Here is a 24,316-nt window from a genome sequence, read left to right as displayed (position 1 = left end):
TTCAGTTCCTTGTCCAGTTCTTGAACATTTTCACTACAAAAATATGCTTCATTCTTGCAAATGTTGCAATTGCTAGCCTTGTTTTTTTTCAGGACACCTTTGGACAGAAGCATTGTTATTTATAATTTATCAGTTAATGTGGTTCTCTTTTCAACTTTATTACTTCACCTTCAAAATCTACTAATCCTGTTCTATACATTGATTTATTATCTACTTAACTGCATAACTCAGAGTTTGATTGTACATTTTTGTTTTGCATCTTTTTCAAAAATCAATACTTTGGGATGTAGACACAGGAACTGCATTTGGTTTATTATTAGGTTTTGAGGGATGGAGGTGTATTCTGAACTAATCATTTCTTGTTGTAAGTTGATTTAAATTTCTGTTTTGTCTCCTTCATGAAGTTCATTTTAGTTATTAGCTTTAATATGTGATAAATGCATTCGTCCATAAAATATCAAACTGCTAGTAAAAGACAGGTAACAAAAACAATCCAGATGCAATATGAATATTGCAACATTTTTTTTCAAGAATGTCTTGGGCAGCATTGGATGCTTAGAAAGTATTGCCTTGCATAAACTGACTTTGAACAGTGAACTCACATCCCGTATGTATACCAGTAGGGCATTCCCTTGTGTTCCTACATACATTATTAAAATTAAATTGTACTATTTTTATCTCATAGCTATATTTTCCTACATTAAGAGCAATAGTTACAAGTTGTAACTAAACAGACCATAAAGTAACTCTATAAATTACATTTTGTTGTGTTGTGTTGTTCTGAATTTCTAGAGGATTATGTTCAATCACATTGGAGATGGCGCTTTGCCTCGAAGTGATCCTAATTTGTCTGGTCCTGAGAAGGGTAAGCACAAATAACTTTTCTTCAAAGACAATACAGTAAGTGCTTTGTTAACTGGCACTCGTAGGGAAGAGAGGAGGATTGCTAGTTAATGTGCTGGATATTTAGGCTTGTGCTCTGACTTATCCACTACTCGGAGGAATCAACAGCAACCAAATCCCATCCCACTGGGAGTTCCATGTCAAAGCCCTCACAACTGGTTGGAACCTTCCCCTTTCCTCCAAGCCAGAATGCTGTCCTGTGCAGCTAACAAACAGGCCAGCTGTCTGGAGCCCTCCAGCACAGCTAGCTTCTGACAGCTTGAAGCAGGATGAATGGGAAAGATGACATTATCTGACAGCACCAGCTGTTAGAAAACCAGCAGTTGCTAGAGGCATTCAGATGGCCAGCAGAGGCAGGAGCGAAGCATGTGGATAACTGAAGATGGAGGGGTACTGTGGTGAAGCAGGAAGAGCTTGCTCTGTGGGCAGTTGGTTGACTGAGCGTCCAAGTTAACCAGGTGCACTAAATTATAGCCAATCCCACAGTTAGTGTTGCGCTCCTGTAGATAAGAATACATACAGCAGAAAAGTATCAGAGTTAACATAGTAACTCTAAACAAAACAAAACAAATACTGGCTTCCTAAGTAAATTCCTGGGTAATAGGAATCCCAAACCATTAATTTCAAGGCTAAAGAGACCCTGTTGCATGAATTCATTTTAGTCACCATGGATTCCAAAATATGTTGATGCCAAATAAACAAATGCGGACTAGTCTCTGTTTAGATATCTCTTAACCATAAGGATGATCATTTTTTTAAAAAAACTTTAGTAATATTGCTTTACCAAGCTACATATTTTATGTTAACTCCTGGCAGCAGAAAATAATAATGCCTATTTGCTATTCTCTTCCAGCTGTAAACAGCACCCCCAGCAGCTGGAGCTTGGACAGTGGAAAAGAAGCTAGAAACATGTCAGAGTGTGGAAAGTTAATGTCACCTCCCGTACCACCAAGGCCCATGCAAACTGGTATGTGTGCACATCTCAGTCTTTGGTTTCTAGTACCAATGGTCAAGCAGATTGTGCATGGGCCAAAATCACAGTGTGAGGACAGTAAAAACACCATTTTGGGGGAGGACTTTACACAGCTATTGCTGCTGAAGTGAAGCTGCAATGTTCTATTTCTCCCAAACTGGCATATATCTGACTTGCTAAACGAGCGAGTCTTCAAAAGCACCGTTCTACATCTGGTGCAGAGCAAACGGCCAGGCAGGAGGAGTTTCTGCTTCGGCCGTTCTTGCGTGTTTTTTAAATTTCCAGCTCACTTTTGCGAAGCCACACAGGTGCACAGGGTTGTACTCGGGTCTCGCGGGATGTCAGCGTGGCTGTGGTGGGTTCATAGCTATGCAGGAATGGACGGCCTGCAAAAAAAACACCTGTCTCTCCTCCTTACGGAGGCCCATGGCCTGGCTATGCTGTCCATGGGATGCCCGGCCATGCGAATGCCCCGGGGCAGCTGCGTTTCCATTTACGCCAACTCCACTCCACTGTTTTCAGCCCATGCAGAATCCACTTTAGTTATTGGGAATATGCTGCTGCAGATTAGATTTCAATTTAGATTTTGCTTTTGGATTACCATTGCAAATCTGTAAAATTGTTTTAGCCTAAAGGAAAATTCAGCCATCTATAGATGACTGAGACTGGGAGTCAGCACAGGGCTAGTCTTTTACAACCAGTCTTTTTCTGTTGTTCTTTTGGCTTATTCAAGAAGGGCTGATAGAGAAAGATGTAATTCTGACTGGAAGACCCACGTGAGTGGTTGCCTGCCTATTTATTAGCTATACACTGTCCCACTGAAAGATAAAATGAGATTTGTATATTAATCTGCCACTAACTGGGCCTTCTTTGCTGTAGAATGCCCCACTTGGGTCCCAGTGTCTACATGGTTCAATGGAATATAGTATAGGACCCAAGCGAAGCTTTCTACAGTGAAGAAGAAGAAGAAGAAGAAGAAGAGGAGGAGGAGGAGGAGGAGGAGGAGGAGGAGGAGGAGGAGGAGTTTGGATTTATATTCCCCCTTTCTCTCCTGTAAGGAGAATCAAAGAGGTTTACAGTCTCCTTTCCCTCTTCCCCCCCCCCCCACACACAACAAACACCCTGTGAGGTGGGTGGGGCTGAGAGAGCTCCAAAAAACTGTGACTAGCCCAAGGTCACCCAGCTGGCATGTGTTGAAGTGTGCAAGCTAATCTGGCTCCACAGCTAATCTAAGCCTCCATAACTCAAGTGGCAGAACAGGGAATCAAACCCGGTTCTCCAGATTAGAGAATCACTACACGACGCTGGTTCAGTTAGTGGTGGATGAATATACAATATACAGTTTCCTTTTATCTTTCAGTGGGACAGAGTATAGTGATGGACAAGCTATCTTCAGCTCAGTTAATAACAGGCATCTTATTTCCAAGCTGTCTTAACCTGTTACTTAGAACTGTCTTCCAGCTCATAATACCAGCCTGGGAAAGCTTGGTATCAGTTTCCTCTTTTGCACAAAAATTGTGCTTAAGAAGGAGCAGGAATATTTATTTATTTATTTATTTATTTATTTATTTATTTATTTATTTATTTAAATAAGTTTTATGCCACCTTTTTACCCAACTTAGGACTTCCAAAGTCCTAAGAACAAAGGCGAATAAAAGAAATCAGCAGGAAGTCATGGCCACAGATTTTTTTCTCTTTTACAGGGAACTGGCTTTCTTCCATATTGATATCAAACATTTAAAATAACTATTTTATTTTATTTTTATTTTGGGGTTTATTTAACATAATTCTTCTTCTTGACTATTAAATTTATTTAAGTCCCAGTTCTCAATATAATTCTTAATTCCCTAATGTGTATAAATGTTGCTAAACTGAATGTTGCTAATCTTCTTCACAGCATCACCAGCTCGACATGTAACCTCAGTTTCCCCGTCACCTGCTGGAAGATCTCCAATGAAGGTATTGTCCAGCCCTACTGCAATGTCAAACCACAGTACACAGGGCTGTCACATAGTACAGCAAGCCAGAATCACAGTGACTGCCACTACTTTCTTCAGAGTTATGTTTTGTCACAGTAAAGGCAGATAGCTCTTTCATTCCAAAAGAAAACCATGCCATAATATTGCACGATCCATTAAGTGCCTGTAATGAATCTTACAAAAACAGACAGCAGATTAAGCAGAGCTGTTCATACCAGACATTCTATATAAGATCTGGTGCTTCATATGTGCATATTTTACTGCATAACCCACTGCTAATTATGTTGAAAAAATGTGTAAAGATTGTGTTTGAGAATTTTAAACTACACACAAACAACTTGCTTGTTTTAATGCTAAGCTGCTTCTACATTGTTTTTGTAGTATTTGAAAGCACTTGTTGTTTGCATTGCAAAATGTAGTTATCCAAACTTAATCTGGACTTGATCAGACATTGTGTTGAGACTACAAGACTAGCATGTGTGATTCTGGGTATTCAGCATCAATTAGTGCATTTAAATGCATTGTAGCTGTGTTCAATATCTGATGTTTTCAGAAATCTCTACTCTGTTTAAATGTAACATAAGCAGCATAGAATAATTTGATGATTTCTAAACATGCTTTGAAGCGGGGGTGCACATGTCTTTGTGTCCCATTGCTTCTTAGATGGTGGAAAGTCATTGTCTTCTCAATATGCTCTATTCCTGCTAATATTGCTCTTTGTGTATATGCAGGGCTAACACCTTAATAGAGGCCACTTAGAACCTGCTAAACATATAATCACCCTCCATTTATATATTACCACTGCCTATTTATACTGTTTGTGCTATGGGAAAATTTCATTTTGGCAAGCATAGTTTTTGTAATGAAATTTGTCATGCATGTTCCCTTCTCTGACATTAGAGGGCAAAATACTACAATTTACTCAATAGAAATGTATTGCGTTTTGAATAATTCCACAATTAATAGAAGCCAAGAAATTAATACATATCTGTAAACAGTAGGACCTCTCAATCTTTCTAGTTTTTCAAACTGAAAATGATTAGCTGCCTCTTTTTGAGTTACTGATACCTGTGGAATTTGGGCTGGCATAAACAACATAATCGTCATGGGGAGATTTTTATTTTAACGTGACTACCAGATCTATCAAAAGGAAGAGAGCTCTGAATGTAAGATGACCATTGCCAGAAAAAATGCTATATACAAACTGTGTTTTTAGTACTGTACATATCTGTAACTTATGTATGAATTGAAAACCATCCCCAGTTTGTAGGGAAAAAACACCTAGGGAAAAAACTTAGGGTTGGATCCAACCAGACTTTCAGGAAAGCCCATGATCACCAAATGGGATGAATGGTGTGACTCATGGGTCCTTCATGAACAAAAGTTCTATGGAATGGTAGGAAGGGGAATTTGGTGAGAATGATACAAAAAGACTGACTAAATTTAACTCCAGGTTTTTATACAAGATAAACAGGGCATTTGTTTGTTTAAAAGAATTATGTGCATTGATTGCCATCTCAGGAATCTACTTCAACAAGTTCACAAAGTTCTATTTTTAGTTCAAAGAATTCTGAGTGTCTGCATTATGTACTGTCGAAGGAGAGAATGCTGCTGGAACACGGCCATACAGCCCGGAAACCACACAGCACCCAAATGTCTGCATTACGTTCACAAGAAACCAGGCATTTCGTATCTTTCAGAACAGTGTTTTGATTTCAGAATGTTTGAGAGAATGGAGACTATTTAGCCATCTTTGTTCTATAGTTCTCCATTGAAAATACAGATTGTTATAATTTGCTGTAGGTAATGGGATCTAAACCAGCTCTTAAGCACTATATATGACAATCAGACCTAATATAATGGAACATTCATCAATTATTTGGCTTACTTCCTCAAAGGAACACCTCCACACCCCATTTCTCCTTTATGTGAACCATCTCTTTCCTCTTTTTTATCCAGGGTACAGTGCAATCATTTATTCCATCTCCTGTGGACTACCATTCCTCAGGGCTCATTTCCAACTCTCCAGTCTTGTCAGGAAGTTACAGCAGTGGCATCTCCTCACTCAGTAGATGTAGCACATCAGAAACATCGGGCTTCGAAACTCAAATCAGTGATCATTCAGTACCTATTCCTAACTGCAATGTTTCGGAAGAGCCAATGAGAAAAGAAAGTAAGACTCCACCACCTTACAGTGTTTACGAACGGACACTGAGGCGTCCTGTCCCGCTACCTCATAGTCTTTCCATCCCCATTCCTTCGGATCCTCCAGCTCTGCCACCCAAACCCATGTTGGTCCGACCAAACAATCTGGAAAACAGTAGCAAGAGAACTGAACAAGTCCCTCGTCCTAGGCCTCTTCCACGAAAAGTGTCTCAGTTATAAAAAAAAGTCATTTGTAATGACTTAAGTGGTAAAACACATCTAACATAGGCACTTTAATAATTGTCACAAATATTATTTGCAATGATGTTTAAAAAATTGTTAATATTGTGTTGCACAATTTGTCAAATGAGAATATTAACATAGCTTGCCAGTTACTGTGGGGAACAGAACTGAATTTCATTAACTTTAGGTACAACAAATGTGGTAGTTTGAATCTTACACTCGGTTTTTATTGCAAACGTAGTTTAAGCAAATTTATCCTTCTATTCCACATCCTCATATTTGTATGATAATGTACTTTTTAGAGTATGCAGCATAATATGGGTTAACAGTGCTATCCTATAAAGGTCTACTCAGATTCCTACTCAAATCTACTCTATGGGCTCACTCCTGAGAAAGTGTTGCTAGGATCACACTGTGACATACATAAGACGAAAACATGTTCCTATAACAAAGAAGTTTTAATTTCTTCATTTTTCCTAGCATTTTGAAGATGGCTCCCTCCCCATTTTCAACCTATACACGAACAGTAGTGATTATATTACATTGTAAAATTTCAAGGAGGATGCTGCAGCTGAACTCATGAAACAAATCGTTATTTTAAGGTTCCTTTCTACTGACAGAACTCTGCATTTTATTATACATATATGTATATACATTTTCAAATATTTGTAAAAAGTATAAATTCTTCAGCACTTTGGTAGTGGTTTGTCTACATAATCTATACATTTTTCCAATTTTTTAAACTGAGGTGGGATTTCATTCATAGCTTGCTACAGCTGATAAGGAAAATAATTCCCATTAAGGGATGTTTATAGAATTTCCACAGAACATTTTGAAACTTCACCTTAAAAATTTCTGGTTTTTGAAGAAAAAATTGATTTGCAAGTTGTCCTTGTGACCAAATTGACTGGGTAATTTTCATAGCGACCCACTAAGTGGCCACTAAAATGAACAAATTTAACAAAAATGGAAATTACTCTGTCCATATAAATGTTAAGAAGAAATAACTACATGGGGCATTAATTTTAGAGTTCTGCTTAACTTGTGAATAGTTCTTCTGGGTTCAATTTTTATAATGACTTTTTTGTTACCTCATCAGCCATCCTGTGTGTTTTGGAAGTTTTTTAGCCTCCATGTTGTGCATTATGGTACACAATAGGAAGCACAGGAAGTGTCTGGGAAAGGGCAGGTACCTTTTCCTGAATGCCTGCCACATTCAGATTCCAACAACTGGCTGTGTGGATTCCTTAATTAATGATGATTTTTTTACAGGGTAACACAATGGTCCCATATTAGCTATTTGTATTTGGGCTGAGATTGGAGTACAGATATAAGTCATCTAAGTTGTGAAGGGATGCCTGCATTTGTTTGCATCTTCTGTTAAAATACATACAGCAGGGCCCCAAGCTTTCCCAGTCACTACTTCCATGTACTGCAGAGGAAGAAACTACAAATAATGCATGTGTGACTATTCATAATTGACCCAGGGCAATCTCCACAGCAAAAGTGGGTTGCGTAACGGACTGTGAGAAGTGAAAGCAAGAATGGGAACACATTTTGTACTTTGCTTGTACTAAATCTGGTTTGTGCAGAATGCCGAAAACCCAGTTTATTTAGGGGCACACACATGCGCATGCAACCCCCACCCCCCAGTCGCCTCCCAAATAACGAGAATTGGTCCCAGGAAAAAATCTAGTCACTCCAGCTGTTGATGGTACTTTGTCAGGCCCTCATTCCTTCCCTCACTCTGCCTTTTATACATGTCCTCCACTAGCGATAACTCACAAAACTGTTGTATCAGCCTATTGCAAAGGAAACTGTAGAGAAAGATTACACTCAATCATATGCTTTTATTCATTTTGCCACTTTACTCAGGAGAAATTGCTGCACACAAAACATTTGTTATAGTCAAATGCAGTTCATTTTCCACCTACTGTTATACCTTCTTCCTTATTCCTCTTTATTTCCCAAGTGACTGATCTAGCTATAATCATGTGCTTTTCACCAAACTTGGAAAAAATCAATGGTTGCAGGGGGAGAGAATAAGGTTAGGAAATGGCAAAAAAAAATTACTGGACTACAAAGGACTACAAAGATCTGTTTTATTTCTGAGTTTAAAAAAAGTTTGGGAACTGGTCAGGAAGGGGCAGAGGAAGATTGAGATCCCTAGCAGAGAGTGGAGGAAGATTGACTTGTCCTGGCCTTCCTTTCTCTGACTATTTATTGTAGCTAACCAATAGTAACTGGGTGTACATTTAGTGAAGCAGTGCCAGCAGCCAGACTTGGAAGTGAGAAAGGAATCAAGCAGAAGACTAAATGAGGCCTTTGCACAAACAGATTTGTTATATTTTCTAGTATGCTAACCAGACTCTTCAACCAAATCTGGTTTAAGTAAGGCATAGTTTATCATAATGTATGAATGCAGAGAAGATCTCTACCCAATTGTAAATGGTGACACAGAGGTGGGATCCAGCAGGTTCTCACAGGTTCCCAAGAGTAGGTTACTAATTATTTGTGTGTGCCAAGAGGGGGTTACTAATTGGTGATTTTGCCACGTGATTTTTGCCTTAGTTACACCCTCCTCTCAGCAGTAGCGCGCAGAACTTGAAGCAGTTTGGCAGGAGGTCCACTGGCGTGCGTGGCAGCCTGCACCTGCGTGCATTCGTTTCCCGCCCAAGGACCGGCGCAGCAGCTGCGTCCTTGTCACAGCCCTGCCCAGGAATGCCTGGCCACGCCCCTGTCGTGCCCCGCCCACCCCCATTGGTGCTACGCCACAGTTTGAATCCCACCGCCATGGGAACCTGTTACTAAAATTTTTGGATCCTCCCACTGGTGACACATGACCTCAGAATAGCATGGGATATCTGAAAAGTGCGGGGTTGTAGTTCTGAAACACTGCTTTTGTTTCTTCCAAAATGAAATAACTGAGAGGTAACCTCTACATTAGCGGTTTGAGGTTCCCTTTTCAGAAACAGCCTATGGCCCTTTCCACACAAGCTCCTGAAAATGTTTTCAAACCCACCCACCCCGAAATGTGTCCACATTCACTCCCTCAAAAACACTTCCTGGCTACAAATTTTGTGTTTTTTCCATTTTTGAAACTTCTTAGATTCATAGCTAGGAAGCTTCAAAGCCTCATGCTGCAATTCTCTAGGGGGTTGTGTCCAGTGGTGGGATTCAGCAGGTTCGCACCACTTCAGCAGAACCGGTTGTTAAAATGGTGCTTGTTAACAAACAGTTGTTAAATTATTTAAACCCCACCACTAGAACCGGTTGTTAAATTATTTGAATCCCACCATTGGTTGTGTCTATGTAGCTTTATAGACACAGCCCACCCACCCCCAGTTAAAAAAAGACTGATGGAAACACAGTGTATGATTGCCAGTGTGAGCCCAGAAAACAGCGCTGATGAGGAAATTGGAAGCACTGCTTAGAGGCAAGGGAAATGTTTTAAAGAGATCAAACAGCAAGTGAAAAAATTTTCAAAGAAGAATCACTAAAGCGTGCAAATAAAACATTTTCAGGCAGTAAATAAAACATTCTGGGATAAAAACCATGTGGAACACCGTGGAGAAAACATTTTGTTTTCTGCTAGAAAATGTTTTATTTGTATTGTGGAAAGGGCCTCTATTTCCCCTGCTGCTGGACAATCCATTCTCACAGTTGGGGGAGACCACCAGTGCAAGAGAAATTACAGAGCTCTGAATGCACAAACAGAATTATTTGTGCACAGCTAATGTTTTTTTTTTAATCTCTGCCCCAGTTTATAAGCTTTGCTCTGTGTGAAAGTGCCCTTAGTACTGCCAGATGATGTTCTAGGTGGCATTCACTAAAGAGCTGTTGAGAGTTATTGAAAGCTCGTGCTTAGTTGAAGGACCAGAATAACACAAACACCTTGTACAGGAATTTTTTCTATCTCTATCTTTTGTTAACGTACTATTTGTAACATTTGTTTGACAACCGAAGTATGATCTGTATTTTTTAATCATACTGTTAAAAGAATTATCTCCCTGTTTTGTTGGGAAGCTTGTGTTGATCTAACAGTTCACTCTGTTGATAGCTTAACTGGAACAATAGTGACTACTTTTTATATGCCCTCAATGAAACTTTCAGCAGGTATATGCTGTTAATGGTAACTGTAGAGGTTTTCTATTATAAATGTTCAAGTATTTTTGTACATAATTGGTTAATTTTAATAAAAAGTACAACTATGTGAAAAAGAAGCAAACAGTTGTGTATGCAGTAAGATTGTTATAATTATGCCAAATACTTTATGTAAGAGGGAGGGGCATGGACTGGGGGAAAAATATTTGTACATATGTGCTTTTAACAATGATTCTACCATATTGACTCTACAGTTTTGAATGTCAGAAAAATATATTAATATATGTTGAAAAATCTATGTTTAGCAAACATGTTCATAACTGGAAAAGCATATGAATTTTAGCATTGTACTTTGCTGATTTTGAAGTTCTGAAATTTATTGAACCAGTGCTTGCTTTTGATTCATAACATTTTTTGTGTCTGCATAACCTGATTTTTGAAGATGTTTGGCTACATATGTATGCTGTTTTTTAAGGTATTGTCTGAGATTTAAATAAAGTGTCACAAGCTGGATGACAAACCCACTTTGATTCCCTCCCCACCGCTATACCTGAATCAGTGTGTTGCCCGATACTTCTGCTTAGTCATTATCAATGTTACATGCGCCTCTGGTCATTTTTAAAAATATATTCTTGAAACTAAGCTACATTTTTAATCTGTCATACGCACGTTTTACTGACAGCAAAGCATTTCATGTAGTTTCTGTTTACAGATAGCTTTACGGGCTGCTGAAGACCGTTTAATACAAAATAAAATGGATGGATCTTTGTTGTACAATTTTTCTGCTGAGTACTCCACTGTAAATCAGTTTGTCATGAAATTAAAGTTTCAGCCTTTTTTCCTTGATTGATCTCATTTCTGATTTTAGAAAAACACACTCTAGGTTTGCTTCCCTGACCTCCTCCGTTCTACAATGACTTTGATAATATACCAAGATCTTGCCAAGAAGATCTTTGGATTACCTGGTAAATACATAGCAGCTCCAGGAGAACCAATATAATTCTCATAACTGGTGAGCTTGTTGTAGGCAAACAATCTTTGTCTGCTCTCAAAAATGATTTATTATTAGAGCAACAGTATTTTCACACAATTAACCATCCTGTTCTAGTTGTGAATTCTATGAAGACTGCAGCTGCGTTGCTTAAAGAGTTTCCATGATGTTACTTATGACAAGTAAGTTTATTTATTTAGAATATTTCTATGCTGCATTTTCACAGTCCTACTTGAGGTGGTTTATAATAAAAACCATAGTATTAAAAAACAAGCCATTCAACAAAATCAGCTTAAAAAACTATCCATAAAACTTATAAAACAACAGCAGGAGATTAAAAACCTGGTTAAAAGATGTGTTTTAGCCAAGCACCTTAAAAAATGTAAAGTAGGCACTGGGAGAGCCTCAAAGGAGAAGGCATTCCAAAGGAGGTGCCACCTCAGAAAATGCCCTGACTTTAGTTGTCACCCACATCACTTCTGCAGGAGAAGGTTCAGACAGCAGGCAGATCTTAATTGGTGGGAAATGGGCCTAAGTACCTTGATCCCAAGTCATTTAAGTAAGAACCAGCACTTTTAATTGTGCCTGGAAACAGATGGGTAGCATGGAATTATATGCTCCCTGTAATTTTTTTTGCCTGGAGGCTGGCATTTTAAATCAGTTGATATTTCCACACTATTTTCAAAGGTAACACAGAGCACATTATAATAATTTAACTTTGATGTGATCAGAGCATAGAACACTGTGGCCAGCCACATCATGCTTTCTGAGGAACAGTTGTAGCTAGCAAACCAGCCACAGCTACTGTCTCCCTCTTTCTCCACCTGCATCTCCCTCCTCCAGCATTCTAGGGATTGTTAATTATAGAGAAAGACTTTTTAATACTGGATGTTAATCACCATCTTGTTTTAATTGCTGTTTTAATTTTAAATTTTATGGCTTTATTATGTGCTGAAAGCCACTCTGACCCTGCAATGGGGAAGGGCAGCATATAAATTGAATATAATAAATTATAATAATATAATAAAAGTACTGATATTTTTTGCCATCAAGTCACAGATGACTTACGGTGATTCCATAAAGCTTTCAAGGCAAGAGACCTTTGGATGTGCTTTGCCATTGCTACTTGTAAATTCTTGGCAACACATCCTTGATATTCTTTGGAGATCTCCCACCCAAATACAAGTCAGGGCCAGGACTGAGAGTTTGTGACTAGCCCAAGGTCACCCAGCAAGCTTCCATGGCATGACTGAGAATTTGAACCTGGATCTCCTATGTTCAAGTGTGGCACCTTAACCACTACACCCCACTGACTCTCTGCAAAATACTGTAGAGGCCTGCAAATGCAAGCCAGGGTAACACACTTCCTCTCCTCCCTGCATATGATTTTTCTTTTTTATTATTTGAATGCTGCTAACAGAGTTTTCAGAGATAACACTACAACATAAATTGTTTAAATAAAAGGCTGACATTTGGTGAGAAGTATCTGCATAGGCTGAAAGCTAGCATCACAGGGTGAATGTTCTACATTAAAACAAAGACATTCCTTTTCTTACAGGCAGATGAAGTCCCCAAGCTAAGTTTCCCATGGATTGGAGCTCAGACAGACACAATGGAAATCACAGATCTCCATGAGTCTATAAAAAGCAAATTGCACATGCCCTGGTTCAGACTGGAGCCAGATGTAGAGAAAGGATTTATGCCCTGCTTGGTTTGCCAATTGAAACCAGGTCACCTGTTCTGTTAGTATTCTAAAGGGGAAACTACAAATCCGTTTAAAACATATTTTTATCTTTTACATTCTAACGGTAGCATGGCTTTATCCTATCTCACTATCATTATGCTATATAGAGATCATTATCCACCATTATACAGCACAGAGGGGCATGTTCAACTTTTATTGGGCTGAAACTCTGTGTACACTATCCTGAATTCATTGAGACTTCTCAGTGAACATGTATAGAACACACTGTAATTTTAATTTGTTTCTGGGGAGCTGGATGCTCAGTTGGGCACTCAATCAGGTTCAAGGTTTTGGTACTGACCTTCAAAGCCCTAAATAGTCTGGAACCATCATACCATGTGGGACTGCCTCTCCAGATATATCCTCCTGGAGGGCATGACACTCAACTGGTAAAAAACAGCTGGTATCCTCTGGCCCTTGGGAGATTGGCTGTCTTAACCAGAGCCAGAGCCTTTTTGGCTCTGGCTTGGCCTGGCCTAGTAGAACTCTTTGTCAAATGAGACCCAAACCCTGTGGAATCTGGGTCATTCTGCAGGGCCTGCAAGACTGAAGCCTCTTCTGCACATGCAGAATAATGCACTTTCAATCAACTTTCACAATTGTTTGCAAGTGGATTTTGCTATTCCGCACAGCTGCAAAGTGAAATCAACTGAAAGTGGATTGAAAGTGCATTATTTTGCATGAGCGAAATGGGCCCAAGATATTCTGCCAGGCCTATGGCTGAGACAGCGATGGCTACATTTTAGCGGGTCTCCTTACTCCTATCTTTATTTCTTCAGTTGTGGGTTTTTGGGTTTTATCTTCCTTTATTGTTTTCCTCACTCAATTATTGTTAATAATAGAATGTTATATTTAATAGGGTCTCAAGTGGATTTTTAAAAATTTGATAATGTTTTAATTATATTATCTACATTATTTTAACTGATTACATTTTAAAATGCTTTCTGCCCTAAGCCTGACAACAGTTGGGAAAAGGCAGGATATAAATCTAATAAACCAATAGCTTTATTTGTGTTGGAAAAAAGCCCCATCACTAGTGCAGCAGTGCCCTGATGTGTGCTTGGTTTTTATGCTACTCCTGTGGTTTTGGCAGGAATAGGGCTCTGAAGGAAGAGAGACCATACTCTAGTTACGAAGAGAATTTACTTCAAGGGAGAGAAGAATTCTTAGCACAAATTATTAGAGCAGAGATAGTTCATCCTCTGGACATAGTGGATAGAATTGAGGAACTGGCTTGGAAAGTGTTTGTGTCAGAGAACAATTATTCTATAGTCAGAAGGGGAAATCATACTCCATGTGGAAGAATTTCCCATCCTTAGTTCTTTAATAGGATTTACTCCAAATGTTGCTAGGTGATCCTGAGGTCTGAGAAGTCTGGAGGGGAAAGCAAGTGGTGAAAATACACCTTTGCCACTCAATGTCGGGACCAGTGCTGCTCAGGGTCCCCAAACAGGAAGCACTCAACACACATATCTGTGGGAAAGATTTGGACCATAGCCAAACCATTTATTGACAAAAGATGCAAAGAAGCATGAGGCACAGCATGGGATCTGATCTGTACACTGGGCAGCCCTAGTGCTGTCCTCAGTAAGCCTTTCCTCCAACCTGCCTGCTGGAGGAATGTGTAACCTTGCTCTGCAGAAGTGGAACTCAATTGGGTGGAAAGCCACTTGCTGGAGATCCACGGAACTCAGCTGGGTGGCAGGCTGAAGATCTATTTACTGCTAAGGGGCACAAGCCTCACTAGCCCCCACCTGGGCATCCTGACTTGTGGCTTGCTCCACCCTCCAAACTTCTTATGAAGGTTCCCCCAAAGAGGGGTATCTCCTTGGCTCCCCTCCCCAACAGATCAGTTCCCATGCGCAACCTGCCAACAAAGCGGGGGGACCTTTCCCCCCGCCAACCCATATAACTTATTATACTTAGTAAGCTTATTGGTCTATAATTTGATGGAAAAGTTTTATTCCCCCTTTTATAAATTGGAACAATAATTGCTGTGCACCAGTCTTTAGGGATTTTGCCAGTTCGATCAATAGCAGTGAACAGTGCTGAAAGAATGGGAGTCCACCATTCTATGTGTTTTTTTAAGTGTTCCGGGTATATTAAATCAGCTCCTGGGGCCTCCTCGCATTTCATTGAGCCAATTAGTTTACGTATTTCAGAAGACGAAACTGGGGGTCAAAATGCAATTCATGTATATCACTGTCAGCCAAGAGTATATTTTCCATGGTAGTAAATACATATCAAAAATAATCTTCCCATAAAGCTGGAGTAATGATCTCATTTGTGGACCTAATTGTATTATTGGTGATACTGGAGGTCAATCTCCAGAGCAAACAAAGATTCCCATTCATAATTGCCAGATGTAATTGCTCCCAATCCTTCCATAAGCAATCTATCTTTTTCTTCTGGTTCTGGTGGGTTTTCTGGGCTGTGTGGCTGTGGTCTGGTGGATCTTGTTCCTAATGTTTCGCCTGCATCTGTGGCTGGCATCTTCAGAGGTGTATCACAGAGGGAAGTCTGTTACACACTGTGTCCAGACTTATAACAGACTTCCCTCTGTGATACACCTCTGAAGACGCCAGCCACAGATACAGGTGAAACGTTAGGAACAAGATCCACCAGACCATGGCCACACAGCACAGAAAACCCAGGTTGGGAAATTCCTGGAGGTTTGGGGGTAGATTCTAGGAAGGATAGGGACCTCAGAGGGCAACAATGCCATGAAGTCCACCCACCAAAGCATCCATTTTCACTAGGAGAACTGATCTCAGATGTTATTGAGGCTTATTTTTAAAACTGTTTATAGTAGTGATAGCGAACCTTTTCGAGACCAAGTGGCCAATTGCAACCCAAAACCCACTTATTTATCGCAAAGTGCCAACATGGCATACTGAGGTTTTAGTTTAGAAAAAATGGTTGACTCTGAGGCGTGCATTACTTGAGAGAGTAAGCTTGGTAGTAGTCGGTGGCTTTGCTTTGAAGCAACCGTGCAGCTCTTCGAACGGGTGACTCACGACCCTAAGAGGGTTAACTCAGAAGCAAGCCCTATTATCAGCAACCAAGCTTACTCCCAGGTAAAGGATTGCACTTTAGTTCTTCACATGAAAATCAGTGCTGTTTAACAGCACTTAACAGGGTTACCTACACTGCTAAACTAGGTCTTAGGTTTAATGCTAATAATCAAGCCCAGAAGCCCACGCCAGCCTAGATATGTGTGTGTGTGTGTGGGGGGGTGATTTTCCCCCACACACGACAAACTCTGTTTGCGCATGCCCACAGAGAGGGCTCTGAGTGCCACCTTTGGCACCTGTGCCATAGGTTCGCCACCACTGGTTTATAGGATAACTAACTGTCATTGTAGTGAACCAGCTTCAGCCTAAAGGGCAAGAAAACATCATCTAGGCCAGGGGTAGGGAACCTGCGGCTCTCCAGATGTTCAGGAACTACAATTCCCATCAGCCCCTACCAGCATGGCCAATTGGCCATGCTGATAGAGGCTGATGGGAATTGTAGTTCCTGAACATCTGGAGAGCCGCAGGTTCCCTACCCCTGATCTAGGCTCTTAGAACAGTGCAGGATGAACCACCATTGAGGAGTCACAACAGACAGAAAACAGCCTTCAGCTGTAAGAAGAGCATTAAAGGAATGCCCATTTTCAATTTGTGAAATGTTGGAGGGTATGTAAAAGCAGAACAGAATTTACTGCTGGACTGCATACCAAAATACACCATTGCACTTACCTGTGTAACTGTAGCTATCAAGCGGGTTTCTATGCAGACACATATTGGGACTGCGCTTGGGCAGACCAACCATGGAAAGCTTTCTGTTGTTCTGCAGTTCTGAAGAGCAGTCATGCCTCCTCGCCTTCCCTCTTGGAAGGGAAGATTCTTGCCCAAATGGTCACATGAAGGGAGGGAGAGGAGTGCTATCCCCTCAGTTCTTCTGCCATGGCTAGATAAGAAAATGGCTAGATAAGGAAATCCAGAAAAAAATCAAGCTGTAGTGCAGTGATAAAAAAAAATCAGTCCATGGCGTGATAGGATGGAAAGATGTCTGTTTGCACAGAAACTCAGTTGATGAACTACAGTTAAACACTTTAAGGGCAACATGGGTATTCTGTGCAGACTAGCAAGCTCAAGCTCCTTGGCAGTGGAACTGCTTTGCCCACTGCAGCCTCCCTGTGGGAGTTGACATCCACCAAGTAATCTTGAATGAAGGACATTGGTGAGGACCAGGTATGTCCTGAATGTGAACATTTAATGCCAAGGCAGAAGATGGTGCTTGCACTCTGGTAGAGTGAACATGGACGTCCAATGGACAGGCAACCTCTGAAGAGTCATAGCCCAACCTGATGGCCTTGGAAACCCACTTGGAGAGGGTTCACACTGACACTGCCTGCACTATATGTGTTCCCCTAAAACAAATAAAAAGGTTACTGTCCCTTCTCATATCTGAAGTATAACGCAGGTAGAAGAACAATGCTCTCTGTAGATCTTGTGTGTGCAGGGGCTGCTTGGCTGGAATGGATGGCTTAGGGAAGAACACTGGCAAGACAATGTCCTGACCCATATGGAATGCCTAAACCACCTTAGGCAAATACTGCAGTGGGAGTGTAGCATGACGTTCTCCTGATGAAATTTAGTGAAAGGTCCCTCCTAGCAGAGCTGATTATTATGAGAAAGGCAGCCTAATAGGAAAGAAGTAATAAGTCAAAGAAGGCTGTAGGTTCAAAGGGACAATCCCATTAATTCCTTGAGAATTAAGGTCAGGCTCTTCTGAGACACAGATTTTTTACAGACAGGTTTAAGTTCTGAAGTCCCTTGAGAAACCTCTTGCAAAGTGATTGAGCCAACAGGAAATTTTCTTAGTGGTCTGTAGATTGTTTGTAGGTTATGCTTCTTCATCAGTTTTCCTATGGGGTCAGTGGTTCCCTTGATTTATGGTAAGAACACTTTCCCTCTAGATGGCTCTTTATCTTTGTTCATGTGGCTTGTTCTTGGTCTTGCAGCTCTTCTGATGTCTGTAGTAGAGTAACCATTAGCCTGTGGAGCCCAGTTTAGGTGATTCAATTCATCTTGAAGGAGGTGGGGTTCACAGATTCTGTTTATGCGATCTACCAAAGTTTTTATGGTGCTCCTTTTTTGTCCTGGATGATGCTTGGAGTTTTTGTGTAAATATCTATCAGTGTTTTCTGTATACTGTGTGGCCCAATTGTTGGTTTGGTTTACGGATGACTAAGACATCTAAAAATGGCAGTTTTCCTTCATTTTCTTTTTCCATAGTAAATTGGATGTTTGGGTGGATCTTGTTGATATGGTCCAGGAACTTGTTTAGTTCTTCTTCTCCATGGTTCCAAAAGGTGAACGCGTCATCCACATAATGGAACCATATGGTGGGCTTTTTTGGTGCTGTTTCCAGGGCTTGTTCCTCAAAGTATTCCATATAAAAATTTGCTATTACAGGGCTAAGAGGGCTACCCATGACTACCCATCTTTCTGTTCATAGAATTCATTATCCCACCGGAAGTAGCTAGTAATGAAGTAATGTTGAAACAGGGCTGTGATGTCTTTTGGGAATTTCCGGTTAATGAGTGCCATGGTGTCTGCTATGGGGACATTGGTGAATGGCCAGATGGAGGTGGGCAGGGGATCTCTGCAGTCTGTGCCGGTGAAAGCCTCCTTGCTCTAGCTGCCATGGCAGGGGGAGCGAGGCGCCTTTGAAAGCCATGCAGAAGCCGGTTACCTCGGCAGCCGGCTTCTGCAAGGCTTTAACAGCCCCCTCACTTCCCGCCATGGCAGGGGTAGCGAGGGGTCCTTCAAAGCCTCCCCTCCCTCGCTGCCATGGTGGGAAGTGAGGGGGCTGTCAAAGCCTTGCAGAAGCCAGCTGCCAAGGCAACAGGCTTCTGCAAGACTCGAGTATAAGTCAAGGAGGGCTTTTTCAGCACAAAAATGTGCTGAAAAAGTCGACATATTCGAGTATATATGGTACATGGAAATTGTGGGATAAACTAATCTAATACAGAGTCAAAGGCAGAGGTCTTTCACATCACCCACTACCTGATCTTTGTAACTGGGATTGAACTTGGGATCTTCTGCATACCAAGCAGATGCTCTGTCACTGAGCCATGCCCCTTCCCTAAGAGGTTTATAGAGAGAGCACAGTTTTACATATCTCAAATCACAGATACATCTCACAAAAGGGCACAATGAACACATCTTAATTGTAAGCTGAGAAGTGGTACAGAATGGTACAGAATGTTCAGTTAACAGCATCTTTACAGGCTAGCCAATTATGCATTTTTCCAAAATGGTGTGCTGTGTTTTAGCACCTATTATGCTTTGATAATGATTCCCTTGATATTTGGTTTTAATGGGATTGCAAGAATTAAAAATGGCCTCGCAAATCACTTCTGAATCTGGTGAAGTAAGCAGAGGATGAAAAATTTCTTGCTGTCACCTCTGAATGGCAGAAAGAATGTAAATAAGGAAAAACAAATCACTGATCAGTTCACACTTCATCAACTGCCTAGCAACTTGTAACCAGTTAATTATATACCCTTAACAGACATGTATAAGGGGAAATGATTCAGAACTAAGCTCTTTTAATGAGACATGGAGGATAAAGCTAATGTTCCTTCTAAATCACATGGGCTCTATTCCTTGAAGTGCTGTTGTAAAACAGAATGACTAGCTTTTTTCCTGTCACTGGATCCTTGAAATGTGTGTATTAAATTTTGAGCTATATTCTATTTATTACATAAGAACTAGTGTAGCATGTTAACTGTGAAAGTAACTTATGAAAACCGCGATCCTAACCAGAGTCACACCCTTCTAAGTCCATTAAAGTCAATTACCATATTTACTGAAAGGATGTAATGTAAGGTTAACCCCCTTCCCAAAAATATTATTCACAAAAAGTGTATTTTTATATATACTTGCAACTTGCATGCACACTTTTTCTTGATGGCACACCTGAACAAAGAACCCAGTCTTCTGGATAAATACAATACAATTTTGGTTTATAGGGTTGCTGTAGGAAGATAAAGGGGAGCAATTCTAAAAAGTCTACTCAAAAATAAATCCATATTATTCAGTGGGGCTTACTTCCAGGAAGGTGTCTTCAAGAGACAGCCAATGCATGTGAAGAGCTTTGAGCCTTTGAAATGTGCTGTACAACTGTAAGACATTGTTATATGCATATAACACAGCCCAAGATAAATCAGTTAAACTAAACTGAGCAAAGTATTAATCTGGGTAGGCTATAATCAGGGAACCCAAGTTGCCTGCTCTTGGCCTTCAGGCTCCCAGTGCTGCCTGATGGAATAGCAAGACCAGAAGAGGTACTGGGAGTGGTGGGGGAGGGACTGGCATCACACAACATTCTGAATTTCCAGCAATTCTATTGTATAAACCATAGATATGGAAAATTCCTAGAATGTTGCTCAACACTGTAATGTCACTTCTGGTGTGTACCCAAAAATCATGCAGTGGTGTTGTTCAATGTCAGTTTCCAGTGTTTTCTTCTCCCTTCACCCCCTAGGTCCAAGGGGTTGATATCTGAGAGCTGGCAACTCAAGCTATAAGAACTCTTCCAGCTCTAGAACAATTACCTAACATTTAGGAACCAATTAAAATTCACAGACAACACTGTGCAGTTAACCCCCAATACATATTTGTTAATAACGGCCCCAGAATCAACTGGGCCATAATTGTGACAGGGGGCAGGGCACATGGTGAGCTCCTGAGCAATGAACATGTGTGCCCTGGGCCGGCCATGTGGCTGAGTCACACCTGGCCTGATCGTGTGATGCGCATGAATGTTAGGGGTAGAGAACGCTCCCTATATATTAGGCAGCAAGCGGTTGCTCTGGCCTTCTTCGACGCCTGGAGCAAACTGACCACCCTCCCTCCCTATTTGGGCAGGGTTTTGTGCTGCTCACTTTGTCGCAGCCTTGGCTGTTTGGGCAGAAGAGCACATCTTTAGGGGGAGGCCAAGCTTGTGCACTGGTCCTCCCCGTGTTGGGGGCCTCCATAAGAGTCTTGGGGTGGGGTGGGTTCATGCCGCATGCCGCAGAGGTTTCTGCAATTTGACCCTGACACCCCAACAGGAAGGGGGCCACAGCGGGCGAGTGCCCAGCGGGCCCAGTACCTCCTGTCTTCCCCATTATGGATTGGGGTGTGGTGCTGGGGTCAGCCAGGGGTGCTGACCGGCCACAAAACGGATGCATTCCTTTTCCTTGCCCAGCTTCTGCCTCAATAAAGGGCTGTGGCCCAATTTAATTCCAAGACGTGACCTGTGGTTATTCACCAGATAGAACCTCTGCACATCTGGGTGCAATCTATATATATAAAAAGCTAACAGTAACTTTGTTAGTCATGTCCTAACGCCGAAACGGCTGGACGGATTGCCCCCAAATTTTCACATGACGTTCCTCCCTGTTGCGGGCAGGTAATCGGACCTTCAAATCGCCAAAAGTCCATACCTGAGCCAGGTAAAACGTCTTTTTCCTGGCGCACCAGGCCATGAAGCTGGCTGTGTTTAACTGTCACCCTCAGAATGTTCGTGCAGCATGTCTGTGGCCTGAGGGCTTGGTAGGAGGGTTTAAAATGTACATGCAGATGGGCAGAGATGAGCAGTGGAAACAGTAAATAGGTAATACTGTTAGGTAATACGAGTGGAAGTGAAACACATACACACTTTGCCGTGTGAGACGTCAGGTGGGGTTCCCCCCCTCACACGCAGGTCACTTTCACTCTCTGTGCCTCACCCACTGCTACCACATGATACACATCCAGCTCATCCTCACACACCTCACTCTGCCCTCCCTCACATCCAACCACCACTTATCCACTTCCTCACCCATATTCGCCACAGCTCTCTTTTACTAAAAGTGAGCTGGAGTTTACCTTTTTCTTCTAAGAAAATCCACGGGGTGGGGGTGAACCAACACTACTGGCTCCGCTTCTTTTGCACATGGCCCTTTAAGAACCCAGAGAGCTGGCCTCGATCTGAACACCTCACCACCCTGCCTCTGCTGCCTGACTGGGATAGCCTGCTTGCCCCAGTTCTGCCTTACCCAAGCCAGGACTGTGCGTGTCAACCAGCCTCATGGACAGCAGGATTCGCACTCTGGACAGATCCGTTGTGGAATGGAAAGGGTTACCTTATACTAAAAAAACAAGACACCACCATATAACAATGTGAATTGAAAAGGGAAAGAGGGATTCCATGTGACCACCCCAAAAGGCTATACTGCAGATCATTGGACCTGCATGGACATCTGTGTGGGTTGCGGACTGTGATGAGAAGGACATTTGCCATAGCAACGCATGGCCAGGCCCCGCTAGTATCATTTAAAATTAAAGCATATAGAAATTCAGTTAGTAATTTAACGATAAGTGCAATATATTGGAAGAAATTAAAACAAACTAATCTTATAATATTTATTGAAAGTACTAAAAACATTTCAATTCAGGAATTAGTTCTACTCCCCCTTAACAAGTCTGAAACATTTTCTCAAACTATCCTAACTCCTCCGGAACACTGGGAAAGCAATGATCTATTAAGAGAGCAATCTAAATCAGGTCTACACAGAATCCTACTTGAGTCTATTACTGACAAAAAACATTTTCTTAGGACGGCACTGCAAGTCTCTTTTTCTTTCTGTTGAACCCCACATTCTACTGAACCATCATTATAATTCACTGAGAGGTGAGGACCAACTTTTTAAAGCAAAATATTTCTACAGCAATGTAAATGCATAAGGCTTGCCCAATACAGGTTGCACTCTACTGCTAATAAACATATTTTATAAGTACATGGTATATAAGCCTGGGAGTATAACTGCATCATTGGTAAACAGGAGCAAGGACGACTTGTATCATCCCTTTACCTATATTTTCCCATCAAAACTGCTGGGGAGTGGTGGTTTCCTGGTAAGGGTCATTTTTGGAGAAAGTAAACAGGAGTCCTATGACATTTTTAGTACAAGTTTTCTGAAATAATTCTGGAGATGAAATACTTTAGAAATGCAAAAGGGGAAAGTTAAAGACTCTCCTTCCACCCATCCACACTGAATTTTGAGTTGCACCCCAGTCCACCACATCATACCGATTCTTCTAACTACTTGGTACATTGTTTCTTGGGTCTGTCACAAGTCCTGTCAAGCAAACATGCACTAACAGGTTCTGTTCAAAACTTAGATTACAGGCATGTGAAGGCCAATATGGACTGGGACCATGGCATGTAGGGATAGGAAGCTTAAGTTCCCCTCAGCCCTACCTGCTGGGTTACCAGCCTGAAATGGCCCCAGAGAGCTGCTATTGCACAATTGTAAAAAATAGCATACAACTCACCAGTTCACATAGGTTTTCCCAATGGGACAAAAAGCAGCTTCTCAGGGCAATTACAAGTGAGGAAAATGGTAGGGGGACAGCTTAAAGCCCCTCTCCCTGTGTGCCAGTTTCATTTGGAAATGACTAGTCTGGCAGATCCCCAAAACAGTATCTTGAATAGTTAGGCTCTTGGTTGTGGCTCGACAAAGGATACTGCCTGACATTGCCACACAGGTACATTTTTCTTTCATCACCTCTGTTACCACTCCTCCTGGACAACTTACACTACTTTCCCTCCATTTTTCACAGGTGCTTACTTGGGGCACACTGAGGATTCCTGTGAGAGTTCATGTAACTCTGTTGAGCATATGCTGCTTTTGGCATTGTGTTTAAAAAAGTCGGTAAAGGAAAGTCTTCAATAATCCTGAGGAACTGGAGGAGGTGACTTCAGAAGTTGTTGCTCCCCAAAAACCACCACCTGAGGCTACCTCCTTGCCGTATGACAGAGAGGCCCCGGGGATTCAGCATAGGGCCTGATTCTGCACACTGGCTTGCTGTCACACCATTTGGCATGGAGAAGTTTCTTTTAGTAATTGCAACCTAGCCTGAGCAGCATGTATGACTGAAACATCAGATAAGAAACAAATATTAGGGTATTAATGTGATTTAAAAACAAACATAAAGCAATTACTTTAAGAGCTAAGGTTACTCTGGGTAGGTCTAGGAATTCAGATGCCTCTTGAAGAAACCTCCCAACACATACTGTTGTGCAACTCTGGTAGAAACTTGTTTGTGTCTCAGTTACTGTTATTTCATCCTGTTTTGAGGGTGTGAAAAACATAGCATCCAGGTCATTTTAATGCTATCTACTTTCGCACAGTGAATCTCCATTGATTT

The 24,316-nt window shown here is 41.3% G+C and overlaps 1 protein-coding gene across 3 annotated transcripts in view; it reads left to right on the top strand.

Annotated features, from left to right (window-relative positions):
• Positions 1-8,819, top strand: part of DOCK4 (dedicator of cytokinesis 4) — a 347,529-nt gene extending 338,710 nt beyond the window's left edge. For all 3 annotated transcript variants that reach the window (XM_048499440.1, XM_048499439.1, XM_048499441.1), the window contains 4 exons: positions 793-865; positions 1,757-1,870; positions 3,774-3,835; positions 5,815-8,819. In XM_048499440.1, the coding sequence (XP_048355397.1) occupies positions 793-865; positions 1,757-1,870; positions 3,774-3,835; positions 5,815-6,240 (675 nt within the window). In that variant the 3' untranslated portion in view covers positions 6,241-8,819. The remainder of the gene's footprint in view (positions 1-792; positions 866-1,756; positions 1,871-3,773; positions 3,836-5,814) is intronic.
• Positions 8,820-24,316: the final 15,497 nt, after the last annotated feature.

Source organism: Sphaerodactylus townsendi, linkage group LG06 (assembly GCF_021028975.2).
Source record: "Sphaerodactylus townsendi isolate TG3544 linkage group LG06, MPM_Stown_v2.3, whole genome shotgun sequence".
NCBI lineage: Eukaryota > Metazoa > Chordata > Lepidosauria > Squamata > Sphaerodactylidae > Sphaerodactylus > Sphaerodactylus townsendi.
The sequence above is the reverse complement of the archived record's forward strand: the minus strand, read 5'-3'. Positions and strand labels throughout refer to the sequence as shown.